The 20,472-nt window shown below is 39.0% G+C and overlaps 1 protein-coding gene across 3 annotated transcripts in view; it reads right to left on the bottom strand.

The window, feature by feature from the left end:
* The window catches only part of PLOD2 (procollagen-lysine,2-oxoglutarate 5-dioxygenase 2), a 198,609-nt gene that overhangs the window by 78,175 nt on the left and 99,962 nt on the right, over nt 1-20,472 (bottom strand). For all 3 annotated transcript variants that reach the window (XM_073674662.1, XM_073674661.1, XM_073674660.1), the window contains exons 4-7: nt 19,757-19,920; nt 9,040-9,152; nt 5,706-5,769; nt 4,363-4,460 (exon numbers count right to left, since the gene is read on the bottom strand). In XM_073674662.1, the coding sequence (XP_073530763.1) occupies nt 4,363-4,460; nt 5,706-5,769; nt 9,040-9,152; nt 19,757-19,920 (439 nt within the window). The remainder of the gene's footprint in view (nt 1-4,362; nt 4,461-5,705; nt 5,770-9,039; nt 9,153-19,756; nt 19,921-20,472) is intronic.

Here is a 20,472-nt window from a genome sequence, read left to right as displayed (position 1 = left end):
ACTCGTGAACATCTGAAGAAGCTTGTTCACTCAATGCCACAGAGATGCAAGTTGGTGCTCAAGAGCAAAGGCTGGCCAATAAAGTATTAGAAGCTAAAGATGCACTCAAAAGGCCCTTTTCAGGACTCTGAAATAAATAAAAAATAATAAATCTTAAAAAGTAAAATTTAAGTCTGTGTGAACTTGCATTGGAAGTTAATGAACTTCGAAACCTGTTCACCATTCTACACACTGTACTGGTGTAGGTATGGTTATGCTGTAAAAAAAATTATCAAAAATGCGCATACCATAACAATTTATACACTTGGGACATTCAAAAATGAGTATGGCATACAATGAGAAATTAAAAAAACATATTTGTTCCACCAGTTTCACTGTAGAGATGCAGAAGTATGAAATATATAGTTTTCTTCACGCCTATGCAGGACTTTTGAACACCACTGTATATATATATATATATATATATATATATATATATATATATATATATATATATATATATCTATATCTATATATATCACTAAGCAACAGATCCTTGAGACAAGGCTGCATATCGGAAACCTTCTGATTTGCATCCATGTCTCATCCATAGACTTGGCTGAGCCGCAAATAGGATCAAAATAAGATCTGCTCAGTCTCGCGGATCCCAATCTCAAATCCATAATTTTAATGGCTGTGTGAAAAAAAAAATCCATTCAAATGTGTGGGCTCGTGTAATGTTTGGGAAAAAAAATAAAATATCGAACAGTACTCGGATGTGCCAAACGGATGTGTTAATGCAGCACAAGATACAGTCGATGAACCAGAGATGATTCGCTGCCATGGCAGCAATGGAGCACTGCTCTAAGTAGATTCTATGAAATTCTAGCTTAGTGTGCCACCTATATAGAACCATCACTGTTAAGATGCAGGGACTTCACCATACAAATTATATAATAAAAATAAATCACTCTTAGGCATTCTTCATACGGCTATGCTTAAATATGCACGTGAAAAATCGGCATTGGTGCCATCAGCGGTTTTCATCAGTGTGCCCTCAGAGTTTACCATAATTTTTTTCCCGCTATGGTTAAAGAAAGAACTAAAGAGTTCGTCCACTTATTAAACAGTGATGGCCTATCCTTGGGATAGGTCATAGATATCTGATCAGTGAGAGTGCGACACCCGGCACCTCCGCCAATCAGCTGTTCTGTCGGTAACGTCTGGAACTGGCCATTTACATTGCTGCCCAGCACAGCTCCATCTACTGTATAGTTGCAGAAACCAGATAATGCACATCCGTTCCCCTATTCAAATCAATAGGGAGTTCATGTATTGTACCCGGCCATTATACAGTAGACAGAGCTGCGCTGTGCAGCAACGTAAATGGCCAGTTCCGTTTACTGCCGACACCGATAACCTCTGAACAGCGAGGGTGCAAGGTGTTGCACCCGCACCGATCAGACATTGATGACCTATCCTAACGATAAGCCATCAGTGTTAAAGTAATGGACAATCTCTTTAATTCTTTCTTGAAAAAAAGTGAAACCATAATTGTTTTCCGGTATTGTTAAAGCTAAATACCATTTCTGCGCACATAACACACCAGTGTCATTGATACCAGGCCCAAATTCACACGAGGCATAAATAAAACATAACCTAAGGGCCATCGAATGGATAAAACAGAAAACTAAATGAAGGAAAAGGAGTTCAATAAGGAAACAATAAGCAGGATGCGTGATCTTGAAAACAAACACTGATAAACATATAAAATTATGATATCCATGAAACAAAAATCGCATGAGGTTTGATATAAACGGGGAACCCAGACTGGCAACGGGGAACAGAGATTGGCGGCGGGGGAACCGAGACTGGAAGCGGGGGACCCGAGACATGTTGGAAAGGGAGCAGCAGGAGGTCAGTATTACTTTTTATTACATGCCACTTGAAGTGAATTTATATGCCTGAACAGTCCCTTAAATCTTTTGTTTTAGGCTTCTTTTATGATTATTCCATTACACTTTGTAATTTTAACTCACATTATACTATGAAACATTTTAATGCATAATTTCTCTTCCCCCAGATGATATAATTAGGACACCTACTGCAGCATAACTTCAATGAAAACAGCAAAGTCAAATAAATGTAGTCCATTAACAAAACAACTTAAAGGTATTGCCTTCAATACGATTATAACGCCTTATTACCTTATGCACAGGGACTATTAAAATACTAAATCAGATGATGAGACCAAAACCGCAAACTAATGTAAGCAGGAAAAGCAGCAAATGCTTTCCAGATGACATCAGTCTGTGACAGTCTGGCCGATCTCTTGTAAGACAATTTTCCTCCTTTCATAGAGTTTATTTCTTTCGGTGTTATTCGACTTAACCAACTCATGGGGGAATTGAAAGGTATATGAGCAGACGTTTAACTCAACAAGTACCAATAGTGCCCGAACAGCACAGACTCCAGCGTCAGAGGTCAGAGAAATAACTTATGTGAAGTCACAGGCTTCTTCGGTGCGCATAACATCACTTAGAAGCCGAGACTGAAAACCAATCCTAAAATAACTGGTGAGTCACTCCGAGAAAGAAGGTATCTATGACACAGTGTTTCCAAATTAAAAATACATCTCACTGTTCCTGGTCTTTCATTTGCACAAGAACAAGGTACATCGTGGTTCAATGTGTTCTCAGACTTTACATTTAGGGATTTTATTTCAGACAGCGGCTGAAGAAACAGCACAAATCACTAACTTCCAATGCCAAACAAACATTATTATGCTAATATTCCTGTTTCCTGGAAACGTTTCAGAGACAAAAAAAATATGAATAAAAGGCCCTGGGAAAGTGATGTATTCCACCGCTACACGCCACCTCAAAAAAATTGTCACCTGCTGGAATATTTCCTTCTGAAGATCCAACTCGAAGATGTTCATTTTATTTTAAACTTTTTCCCTCTTGCCAGTCTACTTGATTTCTAAATCTGTTCTCCACGTTTGGCAGGCAGAGATGGAGCTTGTGGTCCAGGACTTATGTCCTGGTTCATTTTGATGGAAAGGTTAAAAAGGATCATAAAATAAAGCAGAAGCTTTGCATCTATGCCACAGTGATTTAGGAAATGTTCTAAAGCCAGTAAATTTTTCAACCCAAATAAATGAAGACTGAGCGAGTTCAATGAGGGCAGTAAAATGGTTACAAAATATTTTACATTTGATATACAAGTTTCGATATGGACGTTGACACACACAGCAATATGAAAGAGGTAGTCTATCCCAAAACATCTCTTCTAGTACATAAATATAGCAGTGCTCATTAAAAAAAGCTGTCCAGAGCTAACTATCAATGACTTATCCTCAGGACAGGTCATCAACATCAGAGTGATAGGGTTTAGAGATGAGCTGATGGCTTTGCGTAACCCTAGTCAACCATCCAGGTCAGTTCCCTGGTGTGGACAAGAGTTGCTTGAATTTCCTCAGATTAGCCATGAGCCGCACATATGTCATCACACTGGGCTGGAGAATCAAAGGTTGTGTGAGGAACTCAGAAGCTCATGAAGTTTGTGAACCTCTTGACCATGGCCAGAAAACACTGACCTGGACCGTTGTTGCACGAAGGGATCCATTCATCTCTAGTGGGGGTCCAACGCCCGGCATTCCGACTAATCAGCTGTTATTTTCTTTGATGGTGGCCAGATGTAAACAATGTACCGAACTGGAAGGACAGGATTCTATACAAATTTTATTGACTGCTCCAGTGTACGTAGCTGAGCTACTCCAGCCCAGTACACTGTTTACATCAGGATGCCATCATAGCAGATAAAAGCGGATCGATGGGGGAACCAGGTATTGGACCCCCATGAAGTGATTGACAGTTTGTCAATATGTTAGTCTTGGACAACCTCTTTAAAGCAGACCAGGCAGCGGGGCAGGATAATCATTCTGGGCTATAATGCACAGTTGCATCTGAATGGATTCCTTATACGTCAAAGTTTAAAAAAGAAAAGCTTGCCTCTACCTCCTCCACCAGGAACATCAGCCATTGCTCTACAGCTAAGAAAGGTCAATAAGTGTTGCTTGTTCTGTCCCTCTGACAAGCATTTTAGGGGTGGACCATCTAATGAGTGCAATTGTGTAAAGTTATTCAGTTTTTCTAGAATACAATATATAGATTTAAAAATGTAAACCAGTTCTGGAGTCTTCACAGTCACTAGCTGAGTTAATTTTTCAAATAAAAGTGAATTTCAGCACACATACTAGAACTAATTAACTATATTCCATGTTATGAGAATAGCGATAGTTTCTTTAGGATGGAAATGTTATGATGCCACGGAAAAACTGCATTTGCATTCCAAGTACAGTATTGAACATCATGATCTTACCTTTGTTGGGCCATTTCCATGTACTAGAATGGGGAAAGTTTCATACTGAGTGTTCTGTGCTCGTGCTCGCCCATTATCAAAATGTAAAACAACTTCATCTGTCAAAAAGGGAAAAGTGGAATATTCAGTATTACTGTATGAAGTCATATATAGACGTACACAGCAGCAGAGTGTTGCTGACATTTCGGGAATATAAATCAAATATTAAAGAATTTTACTCTTAAAAAAAAAAAATCATTTTTTTGCCACTTAATCTGAGAACGGCATAACGTAGGGGCAGAGATCAAGATTCCCGCAATATGTTACTTACTGGTCTGCTTGGTGTAGTTTTGATAAAAAGTTTTATCAGCAGGAGACCATTAGAAGATTAGTAGGCCTGCTGTCAAGTGGTCAAGCATTATTAACCCCAACCTCACCACTGACTGGCTGATTTCTGCCTATGCACAGTGTACACAAAAAGCTGCCAATCAGTGGTGTGGACAGGGTTATACAAAACTCAGCATTCAGAGAACTGCAGTAGAGAAAACTGTTACTATCAAAATGACACTAAGCAGCTCATTATGTCATACATCCTAGAATTAGGGTCTCTGCCCTCAATATCATACTGCTCTGAAATGGGGGAGCAAAGACTTGGTAACAGATTCCTTTTAATTTACCATTATATATTATTATATATATATATATATATATATACATATACATATACATACACACACATATACACATCTGGCCATCTGCAATGCATCAAGACAATACAATACATTTAACAAGTTTTTGCACAAAAGTGAAATATGGGTCTTCCAGCATTTTTCTTCATTATAAGGACACTGCACACCCTTGGGCTCTTTTCTTAATATCCCCAACGATATCATATTTGTACAGAAACAAGCTGTACTTTCGGGACTAGGCAGTTTACCTTGATGCGATTAATCTGTAATTACATTATATGTCCATTTTCATCTCTTTAAAATATTCAATAATCTAATAATAACAATTGTTAAAAAAATAAAGTTTGAGTAAAAAATTTTCTTGGGGACAAAACTTAATTTTATAAAAACCACTTCCCACTAAACTCATTGATGGCCAGACCGTCCACCTAAGCAATAAATTCCCATGTAGATTCATGCAGGTTAGAACAGATCTTGATGTAGATTCTAAAATCAGCAGCATACTCTATTCCCACAGGAACACTCTCGACAATGTGACCACACCATTATTTGAATGTATAACTTCACCATTCTTCTTGATTCAATCCATATAGTGTTTTCCTGACAAATGCATCGTATCCACAATAAACCAGCAATTACCATTTACTGAAATGAAACAAAAATTTTTTGCCTTACCAACCGCTCCATTTAGATTTTGGAAAATTCGAGACTTGTGGTCCAAGGTGATATTTATGCGTTCCTGTTAAAAGAAAATAAATAAATAAAAAAGGAGAGTAACAATAGGCTCTTCGAAGAGTCAGAGGTTTTTTTTTCTGATATTTTCCATTTCACTGTGCTACATTGTTACTGTTTCAAAAGTGTTATTCGCTTGGAATTGTTAGTGGAACAAAGGCATTTGCCAAGACTGGGAGAAAAACAAATAAGTTTCAGAATAGAATGGAGCAACCGGAGGCTTGACAGTGTTTAAATCAACATGTCAGGATTAAAAAAAAAAAAGGATACTATGTCTACATTTGCTCAATATAACACTGATCTGATACATTTATATGCTTAAATGATCAATCTGCAAATAAACTAAACCAAAAGTCAAATAAGAATGTCCATTTTAAAGTTAGTCATGACAATTATTTGGGGTTTACTAGTGATGAGCGAGCGTGTTCTATTAACCCCTTCAGCGAGCACGCTCTGGTGCTTGCCGAGTATTTTGGCGTGCTCGGCATCTCTGCCTGTGTGACAGCTGTCATACAGCCGTGGCGACATTAAAAGAAATGCCGAGGACGCCAAAATACTCGGCGAGCACCCGAGCGTGATCGCTGAAGGGGTTAATAGAACACGCTCGCTTATCACTAGGGTTTACCTGTTCTATGAAATAGCAGGCTCGTTAAGATTACCATTTATCAATCCTATCAATAGGTGAAAAAAAGGGATACTGCATACTGTTACCGCATAAAAAATGCTATAAAGCATCTTACAATACAGGTGAAAATACCACATGGTGAGCCACAAGGTAGAAATGCGAGTCATGAGTTGGCAACAGTTATAGAAAAAGACAGCTCATTTTATTACATAGTTTAGTTAATTCTCCTTCATCCTGTTCAATTCAGACAGAAAAAAAAACACAGACTTATTCCTGACTTCTCACTCACTTTTACATGAAAAGAAATTGGTGTCAAATTTAACATAATTTAAACAGCAGATGGACTTCCCAATGGTACTCTGGCCGGAGCACAAAGGGGGCGATGGAGGGCTGTTTATGTCTGGGGACTTGTGAAGACTTTGGGGAAGTGCCATGAAAAGAAAACCACTCCAATTACAACTTGGTTCAATGTAAGAAATTTATTGAAACCGTGGAAGGAGGATAATGTACACTACTGTACATAGCAAAACTAGTCATTAATTACAAGATTTTAAAAAATGTGGCCCTTTGTGATGCATGTTAACTCTTTCTGCACTTGCTACTGCATTTCTACCAGTCTTTATTTATTCTGGTCTAAATGTCTGAAGGACATCTAAATATGTGCCTAATTTATCAAACATTGTGTGATATGTTGATAAATTTGGAGCAAATAAAGACGATGCAGCTGCAAACAGAACGGACTTCAAAATTTTCTCTCCGGATACATTCTGCCTAAATATATTGTTATAAGTTCTTCATTTATGTACTTTAAAAAAAACAAAACAAAAAAAAGAGTATTTTCAGATTATAAAATTGGTATAATTTGTATGACAGCATGAAAATGAGCATGTTTGTATTTGCGTTGCTTAAGGCCATGTTCACATTCAGTATTTTCTATCACTATTTGTAAGCCAAAACCAGGCGTGGATGAAAAAGGCGGAATCTGTGCACGTTTCTAATTTACTTTTCCTCTGATTGTTCCACCCCTGATTTTGGCCTATAAATACTGATGTAAAATAGAATTATATATCTGCTTGTTTTCTCCTGCTTTAAGTGCTTTTATCTTACATAGTGTATAGCCACTTTCCAAGGACAGCTACCACCAGCAGTATGCACAGCAGTTACCCTCCAGAGAAGAAGTTAACTTCTGAGATACCGTCACAATTCTGAAGCACATTGAATTCTATACAGCAATTAGCTGCTCACTGCTCCATCCGGGTCTACCTTTCAAATTAAGCTGCTGTTATTAGTTCTGCAAAATCAAAATCCCCCGGCACCCACCATCAGCAATTTTCCTATTCACTTAAGCCACACATTTGTACAAACGTACTGTCATCTCTATATGCAAATATAGTGGCAGCAGTGTACATTTCAGAACAAGCACTGATAGAAAAGTTAATGTGTCAAATTAGCAAGAAGCAGCTCCACAGTAGGAAAAAGCTACTGAGACAACACTGTCACCCAAAGAGAAAACAGCAACAAGGAAATGAAAGATCCTTTGATACCGTGTACTGCTGAAGACATGTAGAGAATAACCCTTAAAAAGGGATAGTCTCATACACAACACTTAATCACCTATCCACAGAATAGAGAAAAATGATTGCTTTGAGTTCAGCTACAATGACCCTCAACAATTCTCAGACTGAAGGAGAATTGTGAGCACTGAAAAAATACACCTGACATTTGGTTTAGTCCAGTGTCATATTCCTAAGAAGATGGTTCCTCCTGCTCTTCTCAACAGTGCTGCTGTGTATATGTGTATACACAGCAGCTTATCAATCACTGGAGCTTGAGGGGGGTACTCTCCATGATTACACCAAAAACTAAGGTGCCAATTTATCAAGACCAGCAATTTTCAAGGGGGTGTGTTGGAGTGAAACTCTCCTGTCTCATTAAAAGAGGCATGCCTTATAATGAATCAGGTGCATCTGACAAGAGTTCTGCACTTTGTTACAAATCTTACTCCTTCCAGTGACTGGGGTAAGATTTCTTGTGTAAGGAATAGTATGTTCTGTTTCGAGTATTTACAGCTGCTCGGTGATATGGTTGAATCGCTCCCGTGTGCATGATTTGCAACTGTTTGACAGCTTTATTACATGTGAGGAATGTGTAAGAAATAGACATTCCTCACATGTAATAAAGCTGTCAAACAGTTGCAAATCATGCACACGGGAGCGATTCAACCATATCACCGAGCAGCTGTAAATACTCGAAGCTCGGCCTGAGCATACTCAGCGAAATGGTTAATAGAACATACTCGCTCAACACTAGTAAGGAGTTAGAAAAGCTGTAGAGCCACGTTCCTTATTTCAATCCCTCCTTACCGTTGGAAAGCTGACATGAAAACGACAAAACTTGCAATATTTTTGCACAACTCTACGCTGCGCAAAAATTTTGCGACCTTTCAAAACATTTAAGGACAGAATTCTGGTGTAATCACTTTGATCAATCGAGGCCTGTGTGTCTGAGTAGGTTTCCTTCTTTCTATTTTTTAACATTCCAAGGAGCCAAACACAACATTTTTATGCTCATTTCTACAAAAGACAGAAAACACAGCATTAGAAGTCATTCAACAAAACAAACATAGAAGTACCAGTGCATTTGGTTGCTTACCCTTTGTAGCTGGTCTATGTAAACTTTAGTATAAAAAAGTTGATCATCGTCATTATCTTGTAATGTCCATTGCTGAACTATTTGCTGTACATTTGATAAATATCCAATAAATCCTGAAATTCAAACAACACATCATTGCCATCAAATATTGTAAAGATAACTCCATTCCATAAATTCATAGTTGTATTTTATTAAGTTCATTTGTAAAAACAAATATAGTCCAAAAAAACCTGTATTCTAAATTAATAAAGACTTGTGATTTTTTTTCTCAGCTCAGATTGGACGGAGAGAAAAAAAAAAAAATCGCAGCATGCTGCAAGTGGCCATGTAGATCAGAGGCGACTGACCAATGCAAGTCAATGGGTGCGAGAAAAAAAAAATACACAGCAAACAGACCATGCGTATGTCGTGCAATTTTTATGCCCCATCTCATAGGAAACCCAATATTTCATCAGCAGAGTACAGTAAGATCAAAGTGTGAACCATCAGAATAGACTAGATATAGATAGAATAAAAGGAAAAAAAATGGTGTAGGGTCCCCATATTCTTAACCAGCTGAGGGAAAGCAGTCACCTCGGGGCTCATGTTTATAGTGTGGGAAGGGGGTAATAAGCATGGATTTTCCTAGGCTATTAATATCTGCTCACAGCTGTGTACTTACCCTTTACTGGTTATTTAAAAGTGTGGGGTCCCCCTATTTTTAATAACCATCAAAAGCTAGGCAGAGAGCTATGGGCTGATATTAATAGGCTAGGAAGAGCCCATGGATATTGGACCTCTCCCAGACTAAGAACATCTACCCTCCGCCTCCACTAGCGCTGATATCAGTGAGGTGAATGGAGTTCATCGCCTATGAACTCCACTCACCCTACTCACGTCAACACGATGCACTGATGCTGCGCTATCACGCATAGCTCAATGTCTCTTCTGGATGCCAGGCTAAATGGTCGCATCATGCCACCTTTCAGCAAGTCATCTAGATGTAGGAGAGTTGGACTTATCGTGGAAACAAATGGATTATTGCTGGACTGGTGAGGAATATGGTGTTCTATTATTTTGCACTTTTCAATAATAAATGGTAAAAAGGGGGGGGGTGTCTATTTCAAATAAAGGACTTTACTCTGTGTTTATTAAATTTGACTATAGGGTTAGTAACTAACCCTGGGCTTAATGTCAGCAGCCATAAAACAGCTGACATCAATCCCACAACTATTAAACCATTTGCCACCGCACCAGAACAAGTGTGAAGAGCGAAGACTGAGCACCAGAATTGGCGCATCTTATGGATGCACCATTTCTGGGGCGGCTGAGGGCTGATGTTCTTAGTCTGGGAGGGGGCCAATATCCTTGGCCCCTTCCTAGTCTATTAAAGTTAGCCCACAGCTGTCTGCCTAGCCTTTGCTGGTTATTAAAAATAGGGCGGACCCCCATGTCATTTTTTTTTGTGGTGTCCATCTTTATTAATAACCAGTAAAAGCCAAGAACACAGCTGTAAGCTGATATTAATAGCCTGGGAAGATCCATGTTTATAAGCCCCTTCCCACACTATAAACATCAGTCCTCAGCTGTTGGCTTTCCCTCAGCTCGTTAACAATATTATGGGGGAGCCCACACCATTTTTTTCTTTAAATTCAAGTATTTATTAAATACATGTACAGTAAACTACACATGCAAAGCACTTATTATATATCTCACTCACAGATTTCTAACTATATATGTGTTCTTTACTTAGAAAGCCATCTTTAAATGACAAATAATTACTGTATGTAAAAGCAAATGTTAAAAACGTATTCCATACGGATATCATACTGATGCTTTTTGATAAAAATTGCGTTCGACTCGCATGACACTAGTCTGACTTTTTAGGAACATCGGACCGATTTTATAAACGTAGGTAAGTGTGAGCCCTAAAAGGCAGAGCAGAGTCAAATCCGCTTCAAAACCTATTGATCTTGCTACTGATTTCTATGTAAACTTCCCTGCACGCTTAAAGGGTATTCTCAAGTTTGGAAGTTATTCCCTATCCTTGGGACAGGGGATAACATCCTGATCGCTGGGGTCCAACTGAAGAACTCTGGGTAAATAAAGCTATGATCAATCATGCGCACTGTCGCTCCCTTTATTCTTATGGGAGTGCAGAAAACTTTTCAAAAAATTGGGCTTGCTTGTAAATGGTTTTACTTCCTGCTAAACTTGATGAACAAGTTTCACAGAAAATGCCCGCAGTGTGAGAATGACAGTGCTCAATTCTCATCAGTCTTCTGTAAAAACTCTGAAGATCTTCTGCCCTAAAATCTCAATAGAGTGCAGTAAATCCAGCATGTGTCGGAACATGCCTGCAAAATGTGCGTATAAAAACTAAAGTGGTGCCTGAAAGTTTGTGAAACCTTTCAAATTTCCCATATTTCTGCGTTAATTTGCCCTAAAGCTATGTTCCCACATGTTGTGGTTTTTTTTACGTCAGAAATCTGCAGCAAAACGGATGTCTGGCAGGAAATCAGCTGCATCAAAAAAGCAGGTTTTGCTGCATTTTTTTATGCTTTTTTTCACTGTCCTTTGGTCTCTATTTATGCATGTCCATGAAGTACTGTGAAAAAAAAGAACCCCATTCTATTTCGCCATCAAAAATGCTTAAAAAAAAAATAATTTAAAATTTACCTGCGTTTTTTGGTGCGTTTTTTTCACCACTCATTTCCTATGGGTGAAAAAAACGCTGAAAGAAGTGACATTCTCTATTTTCCAAAAACCCAACCAAGGCACAAAATACGCAGCAAAAAACAAACAAACAAGAATTCTGGTTTCACACACACTTTGCTTGCACTGCAAAACACAGCTGAAAATTTGCATAAAAATCTGAAGCAAAATACGCTGAAAAGCCCAGCGTGTGTGAACAAAGCCTAAAACTTCAAACTTTCACCAAAGTCCTAAAAGTATTTAAAAAAAAACCGAATCAAAAGAAGGGCTTCAAAAATATTGGACTTTGTTTTTTTTAAATGAATAAAGTGATCCAATATCACATGACTAAGTGGAAAAAGTATGTGAACCCTTATGATTAACAGATAATTTGAAGGTGAAATTAGAGTCTGGGTTTTTTAATTAATGATATGACAATCAGGTAGTCTGTGTGTGACCCGTTATCTATAGAAAACAGTTATTTATGAAAGTCTGATCTTCCCAACATGTTTGTCGAAGTGTATCATAGCTCAAGGAAGGAGACTTCTGAGGATCTCAGAAGAGCAGTTTCAGACTGGAAAAGGCTACAAAAAAACATCTCTAAAATAATCTGAATGTGGGTCATGCAACAAGACAACTAACCAAGCCACAAAAATCATTCTAAAAAGAATTGTTAAAAGAATAATAAAATATTTTTTTTGCAATGGCCAAGTCCTGACCTTAATTCTATAGAAATGTTGTGTAAAAGCATGAAGCGAGCAACTCATGGAAGAAAACCTCACCAACAGAACAGATGATGCAGTTATTGCTGCACAAGGGTTTCAGACCAGATACTGAAAGCAAAGGATAACATACTTTTCCAACTCAAAAGATGTGATTTTGGATCATTTTCCTCAATATCTTGGACTCTGTGGTTTCATTTAGTTCACTTTATCTACATTTAGGACTTGTGTGATAACCTGATATAGGTCTGTCGGTCTTTTTCACCCATATTTAAATATATCATTCAATATATCATTCAATTATTTATTTCATTATATTTTATAAATAGAACAATTCAACTTATTGCAATATAGTCATACTATTGGGAAATGAAAATTGCATCATTTATTCATGCAAAATCCAAGTAACTAATATATGTGCTTTACGGAATAAAAGGGTTAATATGTGAGAAACTCCACCTAATAGTCAGATGGAGCCTGATAAACAGAGTCAGGCAGCCATGAAAATCTCTGTCTCAGTCTGCTCTGACCTTTTCCCGTGCAGACTGTGCACTTATGCATGGATCACTGTGCATGTCCATGGAACCAGGCTTTTATTTAGACTTGACAGAGATCCAAGCCTAGCTTAGCTCTTCCGGCCCAACAAAAGGTGGTAATTAAAGGGGAACTTGGTAATCTATAAGTACAGTATCATTCTTCCACTAATTATAAGAACAAACAAAGTGTAAGCGATATGTTAGCCAAGTATTGTAATGAAGATCCTGTTCTTCTGTCGGTACATGGCACCTTATGGACCTTCGAACATAATGCGCATGAGAGAAGCTAAGGAAAACAAAACCATAGCTCAAAACATTACAATGTATAAAAGCTCACCAAAAACCAACAAACACTAACCTTTTGTCTGGAAATACAAGCTCAATTGCATTTGAACAAACAAAAGTTGTTCTATTGTAAACATATAAAAAGCCAAGATTAACAATGTAATCTGATGAAATAAAATCCATAAATTTGAGGAGGCATGCAAAAAGAACGAAGTGTTTTCTGGAGGGTGGAGCACTTGTAGTATAGGCTTCCACTTCTATGTGAATGTTTGTGAAGTCAGTATGTGAAAAGTTTTGTTTCCAGCAGTCATAAGTAATATACAGGTTTATGAACGATTCTTCAGTTTTAAGCAAGGTGAAAAAGTTTATTTATAAAATCAACCTTGTCCCAACACATCCTTTGACCACAAGAACTGATGAAATGTAATGAAACATGACATTTTAGAAGATCGCCATTGGACCATTTATGAAACGAGGCATTGACTGGAATTTCATGGAGTTTGTCGACAAATTTTAAACGTGGAATTGGTCATGAAAGACATTGTTGCAAAGCATTGATTTTGCTGCAATCATTTCTAATGTATTTTTCCAAAAAGGAAACAAATTTCATAGCCACATGTTGTTCGTTTGATTAAAACAACACAAAAGAGGTTTAAAGGTTGAGCAAGTTGTTGGGAAATGAAAAAAATATATATATATAACTCAATGGAGCCTGTGAAGAATATTGAAAACATAAATCAAATGTCTATCATTGTGCCCTGTTTGGCGGGGGATTAGAGAGGTCTACAAATATAAAATTGAAACCGGACATTTCTGCAATGGAGGGGGCCGAGAGGCAAATACCAAATACCTAACAGCAGCTGTGGAGCTGCACAGGAAGACTCCCTGTGGACCCCAAGCCATGCGGTCCTTTGTGTCAGACAATTAAAATTCAACACAGATTTATGGGAATATGATACATCCCAGTGATACATCAAATAAATTTTTGGAATCACCCGAACCGGGGGAATGTCATCCTGGCTTCCAGTCCTGTCTAGCACAGATGGGGAGATACATGGCAGAGTCTTTCGGGAGCCCCTAGGGACACTTGTCTTGGTCTCCATAATTAGCAGGGGCCCGGCTGGATCAGATGACACCAGAACCGCCTCCCTAGGATTTATACCATTAAGGAGGTATATTCCATTTTAGTTTTTGGAGTTTTTAGCTGAGAGAGACCAGGGGTGGAGATTTAAGTTCAGCTTGGAGGCAGGAGGGGGAGTGAACCAGAAGGGTTAAGAGCCCAGCAGCCCTGGCTCCATTGTCTTTTTCCTGGGAGGTCGTGAGGATACATCCTGTGGGAGAAGTCCTGCAACAAAGAGAGAGTCCCTCCCCCACAAGCCAGACATTTCAATTGACTGGTAATTGTCTCGTAAGTTATGCTTATATCTTTTGTACCACTACTATTGTGTTTGCATCTCTGACCGTTATGTATGTATGCATGTATAACCCTTATGTCTATAGTGTAAGGTCTAGTGTGCCCTTACGGCGATTAAATATAGAATTTAACTTTGGGCTGCTCTTTTATCTTGTTCCACAAACCAACATGTCCGTTGTTCGGTTTAATCCTCATGCTACCGGGATGGGTAATAAATGCCGTTAACGGTCCGGGGACTTATATCTAATAGAAACTGGTGGCGGCTCTACCAGGCCGACAAGGTTCTGCTTCACTGGACCTAGTGAAGGGACCTCTAGGCCAGTTGGGGGTGTGAGCAAGTGTGGTGCAACGGCAGTGACTGAGTGGGCCACATCTTATCACTCCCGATGCATTCCTGTACCCGTGTGAACAGGGGGTATATGTGTAGAACTGTAAGAATCTGACCGTCCTCATCCCTGAGGCGGTGTATAATGTCATGTTGGTGCAAAGGGCAGATCCGTATCACGTGATCTGTCTGACGTCATTGTGAAGTCAAGCAGGTGGCGAGGTGTGGATTCGTCACAAGTGGTGGCGGCGGTGGGATTCTGCGGGATCTCTCTGCAGCCATTCATCACAGAGCCAAATACAACCTTCCCCAAAAAGGTCAGCTTGCATACAGACTCACAAGCGCTCCGCAAACATTCATCTAGCAGAGGAAGCACAAACTACAACTGACCCCCTCTAGAAGAGGATTCTTGTTTCTTTGGGTACTCCCTCATAAACGTCTGTCATAAGTAGAGCTATGCGTTATAGAGATCAAAGGCTAGAGGTATTTGATCACTGCCTGTTCCCCCTTGCTGTGAACCGGTATTTAAAGCAAGTTATCTGTTAAAGAGAACATGGAGGATGTATGCAGGGTAATTAACAGGTAGCGTTCAATGTTGGATAACCATTTGGACCAGCAGATGTACCCCTGTATGCATCCACTGGAACATGTGGTGTTAAATGCACAGGTATCAACATTTTCACTGGTACAGTCATTCTATCTGTACTGCATACAAGACAAGGTAAAACAATATTTTAAGGTATTTTGTATTCTAATTCTAGGTTTATAGAATCCATGGTACATCTATGATTGGGGAGAATATCCGCATCTGTAGGTAAAATTGTAAAAGTTTTGGTAGCTGGCAACCCACAGGAGTGCAATATTTTCCTGAATTGTGGACGAGTCATTCATTTGCAGCATATACAACCCCTGGCAAAAATTATGGAATCACCGGGCTCGGAGGATGTTCATTCAGTTGTTTAATGTTGTTGAAAAAAAAGCAGATCACAGACATGGCTTAAAACTAAAGTCATTTCAAATGGCAGCTTTAGGGCTTTAAGAAACACTAAAAGAAATCAAGATTAAAAATGTGGTACTCGGTAAGGATAATTTTTTCAGACCAAACAGAGGGAAAAAAATATGGAATCACTGAAATCTGAGGAAAAAATTATGGAATCATGAAAAACACACAAACAAAAGAACACTCCAATACATCACTCGTATTTTGTTGCACCACCTCTGGCTTTAATAACAGCTTGCAGTCTCTGAGGCATGGACTTAATGAGTGACAAACAGTACTCTTCATCAAACTGGCTCAAACTTTCTCTGATTGCTGTTGCCAGATTAGCTTTGAAGGTTGGAGCCTTGTCATGGAACATTTTCTTCAACTTTCACCAAAGATTTTCAATTGGATTGAGATCAGGACAATTTTCAAGCCATGACATTGACCTTATTTGTCTTCTTTCAAGGAATGTTTTCACAGTTTTTTCTCTATGACAGGATGCATTATCCTCTTGAAAAATGATGTCATCATGCCCAAACACCCTTTCAATTTATGGGATAAGAAAACTGTCCAAAATATCAATGTAAACTTAACTTGGGCATTTATTGAAGATGTAATGACAGCCATCTCCCCAGTGCCTTTACCTGACATGCAGCCCCATATCATCAATGACTGTGGAAATTTGCATGTGCTCTTCATGCAGTCATCTTTATAAATCTCATTGGAATGGCACCAAACAAAAGTTCCAGCATCATTACCTTGCTCAATGCAGATTCGCGATTCATCACTGAATATGACTTTCATCCAGTCATCCACAGTCCACGATGGCTTTCCCTTTGCCCATTGTAACCTTGTTTTTTTCTGTTTAGGTGTTAATGATGGCTTATGTTTAGCTTTTCTGTATGTAAATCCCATCTCCTTTAGGCGGTTTCTTACAGTTCGGTCACAGACATTGACTCCAGTTTCCTCCCATTCATTCCTCATTTGTTTTTTTGTGCATTTCCTGTTTTGGAGACATATTGCTTTAAGTTTCTGGTCTTGACGCTTTGATGTCTTCCTTGGTCTACCAGTATGTTTGCCTTTAACAACATTCTCATGTTGTTTCTATTTGGTCCAGATTTTAGACATAGCTGACTGTAAATAACCAACATCTTTTGCAACACTGCGTTATGATTTGCCTTCTTTTAAGAGTTTGATAATCCTCTCATTTGTTTCAATTGACATCTCTTGTGTTGGAGCCATGATTCATGTCAGTTCACTTGGTGCAACAGCTCTCCAAGGTGTGATCACTCCTTTTTAGATGCAGACTAACGAGCAGATTTAATTTGATGCAGGTGTTAGTTTTGGAAATGAAAATTTACAGGGTGATTCCATATTTTTTTCCATCTGCTTGGTCTGAAAAAAATTACCCTTACTGAGTACCACATTTTTTTTCTTGATTTCTTTTAGTGTTTCTTAAAGCCCTAAAGTTGCCATTTGAAATTACTTTAGTTTTGTGCCATGTCTGTGATCTGCTTTATTTCAACAACATTAAACAACTGAATGAACATCCTCCGAGTCTGGTGATTCCATAATTTTTGCCAGGGGTTGTATATAAGGTGTCCTAAAGGGCATTATTACCTATAAATACATCCAACGAATGTTATATATATTTGATGTATTATTTATATGATCAGATTTATTGAGCACTATGTCACTTTATACCTACAGAATTAATTAGAATATATATACTATTGGGCTATCTCTGTTGCTTACTCACCTTTCTGTGCATCATTACACCTGTTGTTGGATTTTTATAATAATTTGTTTTTGTCTTTTATTCAATAAAATTTACATATTTTTAAACAATGTGAATGTATTTTGGTCCTGGCATTTTTTATTCGTTGGATGTAAGTATTGCAGATCTGTCTATATTTCCCCTGGCTGTCTCCTCTGCCAGAATTGTTCACAAATCTAATTTGTATGAAGAGTCTATATTTTCATCTCTTTTATTTTATACTGTTTTTGCCTTAATGAATGTCTTAATTATTTCACCATTTATTTATTTATTTTTAAAGCACTGTACTCGTTTTGTATATTAAATAAAAAATGTAATTTGTTTCTCCCTCCAGGAGAGAAAATGGCTTGGTTATGTTACCTTGTAGCCAGCGTGTAAGTAGTTAACTGTTCAAGAGCTTGGGAAAGCTGGGTGTGCATGTCTACTAGTGTGTTGCTTAAAGGTGTTTTCCACTTTAAGAATAGTGCCCCCCCACCAAGGTTTGTATATATGGAAAACAAAATGCAGATAGTGCTCACTTTCCCCCAATCCAGCTTTGCCCATCTGATGCAGTTTTAGTCTCTGTATTTTGACTGCAGCGGTGATGTCCGATCAAGAGTTTGCATCACCGCTGCAGCCAATCACGGAGCTCAGCGCCTCTGCTGATGTCAATGGACTGAGCCACTGTTCTTAGTGGTTGGCTACAGGGGTAATGTGGATTGTCAAAGTGACGTTACCACTGCAGTAGAAGCACAAGCTACAACAGCAGCAGACCAGACTCTGGACCAGGGGAAAGCTAGTAGTATAAGGCTATGTGCCCACGATGCAGAAATGCTCCGGATTTTTCCTGAGCGTTTCTGCATCTCCCTGGCAGAAAAAAAGCATGTGGATTTTACATGCGTTTTTTCTGCCAGGTAGAAGCATAAGTGAAGCGTTTTTAACATGCGATTTCTCATGCGGGTTGTCAAGCGCTTTTTCAAGCTATATTAGCATCACTTTGAAAAGTGCTCGACAACCTGGTCACACTATATAAATCCATGCAACCGGCATGGATTTATATAGTGTGACCAAGTTACGATGCTGCAAATGCAGCATCAATAGTAAAAAAAAAAAAAAAAACGCACATTATACTCACCTTCAGATGGCCCCCGGTCTCCTCAGCATCGTCCGGTATCTTCAGCAGCTCCCGGTGCTCTAAAAAGGACCTTCTATGACGTCATTTAGTCATGTAACGGTCACGCGACCATCACCTAACCGCTGACGTCACCGGTCGCGTGACCGTCAAATGACGTCACGGACGATCCTTGCAGACCACCGCTGGAAGCCAAGGAGACAGCAGCGCCACTCAGAGGAGACCGGGGGACGCCGGAAAGGTGAGTATAAGGTTGTTTTTATTTTAATTCTTTAACTACAGGTACTATGGTACCCAGGTCTGGAGGGGAGTCTCTTCTTCTCCAGACCCGGGTACCATCCGCGCATTGAACCGCATGATATCCGCTTGTGCACGTGTAGTCATGCGGATGTCATGCGGTCCAATGCGCCGCGATTCAGCAAAATAAATGGTAGTGCTGCGGATTTTTCCGCAATGATAATCTGCACAGCACATGCGGATTATCATTGGGGAACATTGCAGACCTTCTATCAAGCGTTTTTTAAGAGTTTCCGCGGTGGAATTGCCGCTGTGGAAACGCTTAAAAAATGCATAGTGGGCACACAGCTTAAGAGTTTGTTGTGTTACAATTATGCAATCCTTTGTGCACCACTTATAAATAGAATAAGTAGAACACCCCTTCAAAAAAAAAAAACTATTTCCTAATATGACAATAAATCTGGGTGTACATGTTGGTTTGTGATCCATTCATAGCGCAGAAACTGATTGTAATCTGTGTATAGCACAATTGTTAGAAAGCCAGGACAACCATACTAGATAAGAGGAACCCCTGTTAAGATGCATTGTTAGGTTCCCAAAATGGCCAGCTATTCATTACATCTATTTTATGCAGAAATATATTCAAATTACTTGCCTCCAGAGTTAAGATATCGTTTTCCACTGCGCACCACCGGGTACTTGTCAGCTAATCTTTTATCAGGCCATATCAATCCCTCGGCAGCAAATACAACCTTATGGTTTGATTGCTGAAAGTTTCTAAGTAGTTCTTCTGGGCCACCAGCAAAGATAACATCGTAACTGAAGGAAAAATCATTGCAAAAGGGTTAATAAAAAAAATAGCAGTAACTAAGAATTAAAATTAATTGATAAAGTATTTTATTTGTTAAAAAATAATGGTCTGGAAAAAAAAAGCACATTCTGTGTGTCTTTAAATGGAATTATCCAGGACTATTTTATTTTATTTTTTCTTATGGGCCCAAGAACTTTACAGGCAGGTATTTACAGACTGCCAGCCTGCACTGCCCGGCACCGAACTCTGCCGTCTAAGTGGTCACAGAATGCTCCTGGTGGCTTCTGGTGACATCACATCAATAAAGCAGCTTCTTCTTCGTCAATGGGCAGTTACAGCCGATATCATGATGACTGACAGCTTTCTCGCCACTGCCTGAAGCCAGCTGTCAACCATCATGACGTCAGCAATCACACCCAGTCAACAAAGCAGCCCGAAAGAGGAAGAGCCGCTCGGTTGTCGTGAGGACAAGTGAAGGGGCAGAATTGCTGGCAGCGGTGGTCCATGACCACTCTGCACCGAAGCCAGGCAGAACAAACAGGTAGTTAGAAACTACCTGC

This window comes from Phyllobates terribilis, unplaced genomic scaffold (assembly GCF_046119375.1).
Source record: "Phyllobates terribilis strain yellow unplaced genomic scaffold, ASM4611937v1 Scaffold_3__8_contigs__length_932513732, whole genome shotgun sequence".
NCBI classification, from domain to species: domain Eukaryota; kingdom Metazoa; phylum Chordata; class Amphibia; order Anura; family Dendrobatidae; genus Phyllobates; species Phyllobates terribilis.
This window is presented reverse-complemented; position numbering and strand designations above follow the sequence as displayed.